The sequence below is a fragment of the Oreochromis aureus genome, linkage group 19, assembly GCF_013358895.1.
Source record: "Oreochromis aureus strain Israel breed Guangdong linkage group 19, ZZ_aureus, whole genome shotgun sequence".
In the NCBI taxonomy this organism is placed as follows: domain Eukaryota; kingdom Metazoa; phylum Chordata; class Actinopteri; order Cichliformes; family Cichlidae; genus Oreochromis; species Oreochromis aureus.
This window is the reverse complement of record NC_052960.1, coordinates 6,105,688-6,114,398: the sequence shown is the minus strand read 5'-3', so window position 1 is coordinate 6,114,398 and position 8,711 is coordinate 6,105,688. Positions and strand designations below refer to the sequence as shown.

General features: G+C 40.3%; 1 protein-coding gene across 1 annotated transcript; it reads left to right on the top strand.

Annotated features, from left to right (window-relative positions):
- The first annotated feature begins 662 nt into the window (after positions 1 to 662).
- On the top strand, positions 663 to 7,736 carry psma6a (proteasome 20S subunit alpha 6a). Its single transcript, XM_031746151.2, has 7 exons — positions 663 to 847; positions 2,185 to 2,279; positions 2,406 to 2,487; positions 5,271 to 5,426; positions 5,682 to 5,860; positions 6,440 to 6,534; positions 6,913 to 7,736. The coding sequence occupies exons 1-7, from the start codon at positions 772 to 774 to the stop codon at positions 6,968 to 6,970; spliced, it is 741 nt and encodes a 246-aa protein (XP_031602011.1). The 5' UTR covers positions 663 to 771; the 3' UTR covers positions 6,971 to 7,736.
- The last annotated feature ends 975 nt before the right edge of the window (positions 7,737 to 8,711 follow it).

Below are 8,711 nucleotides of genomic sequence, written 5' to 3'. Positions count from 1 at the left end.
TTTCTAATTTTGGCTATGTGCATCCACTAACAGTGGACTTTAAATCAAACAATCAAGATGTGATTGAAGTGCAGACTTATTGCATTAACTGCTTAGGAATAACAGCTATTTTTATACACAGTCCCCCATTCACAGAAATACAATAAATAAATAAATAATTATCTCATATCCTGCTTGGAACAATTTGGTTTTTACTCAGAATATAAACCAAATACAAAAACCCGAACACTTTCTTATAAAATATTAACCAGAAGAAAAAAAAAAAATCTAAAAAAGTACAACTTTAATTGTGCAGCACAAGTTTGAATATAATTTGAATTTTCTCAAGTTTCCCGAATCTATTAATGTACACAATCTCTCGGGAAACTATAACACTAACGGATAAGGATTGTTTAAATCTTCATCCGTAGCCGGTGAAAAGGCATTTTAGGGAAGAACTTTTAGGTTTTCTCATTACCCCAAAAAGAAAATTGCACAAACGTCATATTCTGTAATTGTCAAGAAATTGTCTATTTGCTCCGAGATAGTAAAAGAAAAGAAAATAATATTAGTTTCTGATACTGAGTAAAGTTTTCATACTGTATACTTACGAATACATCGCCTGATTGAAGTACGCTCTATTACAAGACAAAAACTACAGACAGTTGACCCGGATATGAAAGCTCTCGTCTGCTTCCGGTGCAGAATCGTGCCATGTTTTGCTTCTGTTTTTACCTCAGTTTAGTTTCAGATTCGGTCTAGACCACTTTACCTCAATTATTTCCTGCCGTCATGTCCCGGGGGTCGAGTGCGGGGTTTGACCGGCACATCACCATCTTCTCCCCGGAGGGAAGGCTCTACCAAGTCGGTCAGTAATAAGAGAACCGAACAGAACCTTAACCTGCTCTGTCATCACTGCCTGCTAACAAGCTAACAGCAGCTAGTCACAAAGCTCAAGGCTGATTAAATATGTCCCCACAGGGCAGTGGGGAAAGAAAATAGCTATTATAAAAATTAAATAAATGTAGTGAAGCAGTTAATCCAACGGAGCAACTAAGGGGTCATATCATTAAAGCAAAACATTTCAGGTTGCAGCAATTATAAACTGATAAAAGCTAGCTAATAATGTATAAAGGAGACTAAATTCAACTTTAGTTATAGCTTAAGGTCCATACGGCTGACAGGACCACGCATGCGCATGTATTCTAACAGCATCTCTAAACTTCTTAAATCAGGGGAGTCGAACATGCAGCATGCATTAATGTGCGTTAGTCATTTTTTGTGCTTTTGCAGATCCACATCTCACCCTATCGCTAGCATCCTACTCTGTCACACCAGACCTCTGCATGTCTTCTGTCACTGCATCCATGAATCCTCTGTGAGGTCTTCCTCTTTTCCTCCTGCCTGGTAGCTCCATCTTCAGCATCCTTTGCCCAATGTATCCACTATCTCGCCTCTGTACATGTCCAAACCATCTTAGCATTGCCTCTCTAACTTTGGCAAGTTAGTTAGTTAGTTCGCCAAACCACAGTCTGAGCTGTCCCTCTGTACTCATTTTTAATCTTGTCCCTTCTGGGATGAAATATGAGCATCTCCAGCTCTACCACCTCCAGCTTGGCCCATTTTTCTTCAGGGCCACATCTCCAAATTATACATCATAGCCAGATAACAAAAAATTCAACAAGTAACCCTAGCTTGGAAACTGAACTACAAGGACTTGAAAACAAAATTTCAAATTAATAGAAAGAAAAACACAAAATCATAAGAACTCTAATAAATTATAATGTGTTAATTTGTGTTTCTATTTAAAGGCTAAGTGAAACAAGGAAAATCTGTAAGCAAATGTAAAGGACTGAATAACATATAACAAATAGTTTCCTCATTCTCTTGTGTGAGTTATAATTGCTTTCAGTTCAGTCATCAAGATATGGAAATATTTTGTCATAAGAGTCTGACAGGGGTGTGTTAGCACTGAAGAAAGGGAAGAAACAAAATGAAAAAGAAAATAAGTAAAAGGTGCCTTTCTTTATCGGCACCTCAAAGAGTGATGTATTTGTGACACCAGGAAGTTAAATTTACAGGTTATTAACAATCATCATCAATTTACTGATAAGAAGAACAAGCAGCTAGTTTGTTACCTTTTTAAAATGTTCAGTCATGACGTTTGTGTATATTTCATTTTGCCTGCCTCTCTTCACTCTTCAGAGTATGCCTTTAAAGCGATAAACCAGGGCGGACTGACCTCTGTGGCCGTCAGAGGGAAGGACTGTGCTGTGGTCGTGACGCAGAAGAAAGTTCCTGTGAGTTTGCGTTTCTTTCACATTTGTGTGATCCGATTCCTAAAACGACATTTTGATTGGTGTATCGATGGTGGCCCGTGTGGCGAGTTCATCTGTTAGGGGCGCCTTTCTTTGTGTCTTCCTCAGGACAAGCTCCTGGACGCTGCGACAGTCACACACCTGTTCAAAATCACAGAGAACATAGGATGTGTTATGACCGGCATGACTGGTAAGCAGCAGGAAGCTTATTATCTAGTCTTATTATTGGGGACAATGTTAAGCTTTTTTTTTCTTCAGTCTTCTTTGTTGTTTTTGTATAAAATAATAAGAAAATGGGCTGATTTGGCTCTGATGCAGCCTCCAGTGTATTAGCAGAGTTGTGATTTGGAGTTAAGGTAACAGATATACACTATATTGCCAAAAGTATTCACTCACCCATTTGAAATCAAGGAATCCAGGTGTTCCAATCACTTCCATGACCACAGGTGTAAAAAATCTAGACATGCAGACTGCTTCTGCAAACATTTGTGAAAGAATGAATCGCTCTCAGGAGCTAGTCTTGGCAATATCGTGTAACTGAAGTTGCAATATACTTTCCTTATGATGTTGCAGCCTCACATTTTAGTTATCCTCTTCTTTCCTGCAGACTATTCAGAGTTACAAATTAAACTTCAAATAATGTAAACTTTTTCAGTGGCATGCGGGTAAGATTTTTATCATCTTTAATAATCTGCTTGAACTGACACGGTGTTTCTCAAGCTAAGCCTGCAGAAGAACACCAAGACATTCCCAGAAACTGCACATAAACACTCGCTTGAAATTTGAGACAGAGTGTATAAAAAAATGTGTTTTCAGTCGATAATAAAAGTTGTAGAACAAAGAAGAGCAGATTTAAGTACAGGAAAAGACAAGACAAACAGCGCTGTCTGTGAGTAAACAGATGAGGGTCATGTGAAGCTTACACCTGTTTCTGTTTGTGGGTTTTATTTAAGAAGCGGCAGTGTTTAATATGAAAACTCAGGTCTGTCATTAAAGTGCCAGATTTAGCCATACACACAAATATTCATCAATAATCTGTGGCAGGTTTATGGCTTATATTAAAAAAGAAATAAAAATTTTAAGATGAAACTGCACACAAGCTCGTAAGGACTGAACACTAATAGAATAATAACATAACAGTGGGTAAAAGTCGCATGATGAAATCACACACTAAAGTACAAATGAATGGAAAAAATAATGAAACTGATTATTCCTGGTAAGCAGTGTCTCTTCTGACTTATGTTCCACAACAGATGCTTGTACTGGAAAAACTGCTGATATATGCAATTAAAACTAAACCACAAAGGTTGTACTGCTTCTTCTCCTGCTCCAGCACATCCTGGAGATTCCCAGTCTCGGGGCCGGTGAAACCTTTAAGAGCAACATATTAAAACAACAAGTTAATGTCAGTCTCTGCCTACTTAAAGGTTGATTTCATCTAATCATGAATCGACAGTGGCACAGCACAGAAAAAAAAATCAACAACACTGTGATCGATCTGCTTGGAGGTAACGTGCTGTGTAAACACAGAAAATTAGAAAAATTAAAGATACTTTATCCCACAAGAATAGAAATCAAAATAGTGTAATAAAAACAGCATGGTTAGAAGTATGCAAGCCCATAATGAAGGCATTATTATGTTAGGTAGCACAAAATTTTATATACAACAGTTATCCATCCATCTTCTTCCACTTATCCAATTCACAGAGAGGGCCTGGAGCCTATCCTAGCGAGAAGTACATCCTGGTCAGGGCGCCAGTCTGTTACAAAGCTCACACAGAGTGACAACCATTCACACTCACATTCAAACGTAGGGGCAAATTAGAACTACCAGTTAACCTTATCCATGTAACTCCAAAGACTGGTAGATAGCCAACCTCTTGCCGCACACATTAAACGATCTGAGCTTCCTCAGAAAGTAGAATCTGCTCATCCCCTTCTTGTACACAGCATCACTGTTGGTCCTCCAGTCCAGTAAACTCAAGTTTACATCAAAGTACCTGTAGTTGTCCACATGATGTTAATGATGTTAAGTGAACTCACATCTCTTTTGTGTTGCTGACATTCATGAGAAGGATTGACGTCTCTGGCTATAATATTATTAACTGTAATGCAATAATAGCAGTGTAGACATGGCATTTTCTCTTTTTCAAAGCTCTAGCAGTCCATGTAAGCAATCAGCTGGGAATATGCTTGAACACACAAGTTTAAGTGCCCACTATGGCGTAGGCTCTGTGTTGATTCAATAAAGCTAAGCTGGAAAATAACTAACCTGTATCCTTAAACAGAGGTGGTAAAAGAACTCTTAATCAGAAGGTCCAGAAAGTCCCCACCATGCAGTATTCCCTCCGTAGGTATAGATGTGATCCTGAGCTTATAGCCTTGCCTGTTTCCACTTACAGATTAAAGCTATAATGACTATTCCTAGTAAGCAATGTCTCATCTGACTCATCTCATGTTCCACAACAAACCCTAGTATTGGAAAAACAATGCTGATATATACAATTAAACTAAGCTCCCTGTTAAGACACCTAGCTCTTAAAAAGGTTGGCAGAAAGCTACCTCTAAGAGCCTGCTACCACTTCTAATGAGACCAACTTACCATATCATACCAGCTGTTAATGTTTTTAAAAAGTCAAAGCACTTAAATAATTCTGGCCTCCAGCCAGCCCAAGTTACAGCTTCATCTGACCAGACTGATCCTGGGTGAGCCCTCAGTTTTCAAAGAGGGAGACCACATGAGCTGTAACTAAAAATGTTTATATTACACAACTAAACAGAACTGAAACACAAATGAACATAGTCGGATCTCCTGCAGGGAAATGCCTGACCGGAGGACCGTACCACTTCAAAGTAATTCACTTATTAAAACAAGCCCGAGTCCTATTAGTTAGAGTGCAAATGTTTTAAACGGCAGTTTCAAGTGATGTAAGCTGCGCTGTGGTTGATTTTCTTTCCCTTCCTTCTGTCCAGCTGACGGCAGGTCTCAGGTGCAGCGCGCACGGTACGAGGCGGCTAACTGGATGTACAAGTATGGCTACGAGGTGCCCGTGGACATGCTGTGCAAACGCATGGCCGACATCTCCCAGGTTTACACCCAGAACGCAGAGATGAGACCGCTAGGCTGCTGTACGTAATGTGTGTTAGTGTGTGTGTGTTTGCATTTTGATATCACTCCATGTATTAAAACTGAAATTGAAACTTTTTTTCAGAGCATTTTCTTAATGTCTGCAAGCTTCAGTTTACACAATATCTTTGAAATCTGATGCAAAAAGTTGTTAAATTTAGTCTTTTTTTGCGTGTCTAAAAATGTGGTGTGCAATGAGCATATATGACTTCTTTCTTTACTTTTTTGTGCTCTCCTGTTTTCATTCCACCCTGCAGGTATGATAGTGATCGGGATTGATGAGGAGTTGGGCCCACAGCTGTTCAAGTGCGATCCAGCCGGCTACTACTGCGGCTTCAAGGCCACGGCAGCCGGAGTGAAACAGACCGAGGCCACTAGTTTCCTGGAGAAGAAAGTGAAGAAGAAGCTGGATTGGACTTACGAGCAGACTATAGAGGTAAAATACACCAGAATACACAAAATAATTCCATATTCTTTTCGGTTGCACTGGAATTTTGCCCAAAAATGGTCCGGTAACGATGAAGGCTGCAGGGCGTTTCCACTCTTTATGGAGCTTCGGGAATCTTGGGGATTTTACAGGATACTTTCTGGACAGCCGAGTAAGGAGAGTTAGGTGATTTTTCTTGATGTATCAGGAAACGTGTATGAATTTTATAGCTGTGACTATGTGGGGTAATTTCAATGAATTGCTTGGTGTTTTCCAAGCCAGTTGACGTTAGGGAAGGTTGTTGATTTTTGGAAAAAAGTTCAAACAGACCTGTTGGAATTAGAATGGTCTCCCATGGTCTCTGAATCAAAAAGATAGTTACTGACTTATTAAAACCCTCCTTAATATGCTAAAGTATATATATCAGAGGTGGGTGCATGAGAAACTGGGAGTGTTGTCTTCCATTAGCTGAACTCAGTTGCCCATCCCTGGTATATATAATAAACGCATATATAATAACTTTTTTCTTTTACTTTAACTTGCTGTATCATGTTTAAATATAAAGTTCTCCCCTTTGTCTTCAAACAGACAGCTATCTCATGCCTGTCTACTGTTCTGTCCATCGACTTCAAGCCCTCGGAGCTAGAGATCGGAGTCATCACGGCACAAGAGCCCAAATTCAAGTGAGTGTTTTTCTGAAACAAAGCTTCTTGATAGCTTTGAGTAAGAACGTGATCTTGAGTCAGCCGCTGCATTAAATTAGTTTTGCAGAATAAAAACGAAGCAGGCCGTTGCTGATTAAAAAGTTGAAAGCGCTAAAATGCCGGTAATGTGTCGGCTGTGTTGTGTTATTGCTAAATAATTTGAGAAAAAGAGGCCGGTGTTGTAATGGAAATTCCCTAAAACTAAAAACAGCCAGGGGTTGAGATCAAAGCAAGGGCTTACATGTGGAGCTTGTTCTCGATATATCCGTGTGTGTGTGTGTGTGTGTGTGTGTGTGTGTGTGTGTGTGTTGGCAGAATGAAAAAGTATGACCGTATAACTGTGCATTTGTGTTCCAGGATTCTGTCAGAGGCCGAGATCGATGCTCACCTGATGACTTTGTCTGAGCGGGAGTGAAGCGGTTTTATAAGAACGGATGATAAACAGTAAAAAGCATCAATACACAAAATGTCTCAGCTGGAAGGAAGATGAAGGAGGAGCTGGCATCATCTTCTTCAAAAAGAGATGAACAGTAAAAGATAACCCCGCCCCCTCCCCTCCATGCTATCTGGTCACAAACAGGACATGATATTATCCACGTACCCAAACCCCTGCCCCCTCCTGTGTTTTCCTTCTGCAGCCAGCTGCTAAATGTCTCAGATCGTGGACGGGACATTCAGATCAGTCCCTGACGTGACACATAAAAAGTGACGTGGCAGCTGATGTGACAGACGGCCGCGGCGCAGCAGCTCAGCCCGAATGACTTCACCTAATGAGTGTGACATGAGCAGATTGGAAGGTGGGGGTGTGGTAACACTACAATTTACAGCACAATACCTCTTAAATGTGGACTCAGTGGTCCTGTAGCTTCACTGTACTCGGCAGTGCTTCCTGACCATCTTTTCTCAGGGCTACCACTTACATATGTGTCTCTCTTCTTCAGTTTTTAAGCTTTCCCCTCTGCACTGTCTTTAGTTTCAGGATGAAGTTCATGCTCTGTACTCGATGATAACCCAGGGAACAGCTGTGGGAATTCTCCTACAGCAGCAGGTCATTGTCACACCCCTGTTTAAATCTGCTCAGGTCACTAGAAAGCTGGTGTTATGATCTACCTGCCCTTCTGCTGCAGCTGCTGTACATTTCCACAATTCTATTAAACACACACTTTTTATTTAACACTGCAGCTCTTGTGTTTGATTCTCTGTGCACATTCATTCCTGTCTGACGGAGCCACGGCTCTTAGCTCTCTCGAAATTACCCGACAGAGTGTACACGTGAGAATGCAAATGTCTGAACAGTCAGCTTCCACAGTAAATGATCTTTACTATGCCAGCTTCCTGATACAAAGGGAAGAAAAGTTAGCACAGTTAGTTTACACCCAGTGAGACATGCACCTAATGCAAACGATTACTGTGCTGCATTCTGTTTTGCATTAATTTGATCATTTCGCCTAACAACACATCATCTTCTTTGAAAATTTATTGAATCCACTATTTTCTGATGTCTGGGAGAAATTATTTTAAATAATCACTATCTCGGTGTTCAACAAGATAATTGGGATTGCCCCAATTGAGCCGACTTTTGCACTCCAGCTGTTTATTTCCAGTACTGGAAACGCTCCTGCAGCAGTCAATTGCTTTGCACATATCATATGTGCCCACTTAACAGCGCCATTAGACCGGAGTACCCTCACGCTTACAATGCCCAGTGCTGTCTGTGTGTTAAGTCTCATGATCAGCCTTTTGTGGGTACAAAGTAAACAAGCACTGAGGCACCGTTTACTCTGGTTAGGCCGAAAATGGAGCAAAGTTCAGGCAAAAGAACGTGAGATGATCCATAGTCGTTAATATGTTACTGCGTGGTCTGGATTACTTGCTTTTAAAAAGTGCAGAGCCTAAGCTTGATGTCCACACTGGAACCTTTCTTTCTCTTTACTTTGCTGAAGCATTCAAGTATCCGTAAGGTGTAGCACGCAAGGTGAAAAACACAATATTATACTTTGTGCTCCATGCCAATTATTTAAAAGCTGTGGTTAATGTTTTAAACATAAATCTACTGATATTTTATGCCATATGATTACAGATGAGGCTACCCAGCAGAATACCAGTTCTTAAAATCAACATTACTACTTTTACTTGAAGTATACATGGTGAGTATT

Excerpts from the sequence above, each read along its gene's own strand:
- psma6a (XM_031746151.2), top strand. The coding sequence starts at position 772 with ATGTCCCGGGGGTCGAGTGCGGGGTTTGACCGGCACATCACCATCTTC. Across the intron at positions 848-2,184 it reads GGGAAGGCTCTACCAAGTCG|AGTATGCCTTTAAAGCGATA; the intron begins GTCAGTAATAAG and ends TTCACTCTTCAG. Across the intron at positions 2,280-2,405 it reads TGACGCAGAAGAAAGTTCCT|GACAAGCTCCTGGACGCTGC; the intron begins GTGAGTTTGCGT and ends TGTCTTCCTCAG.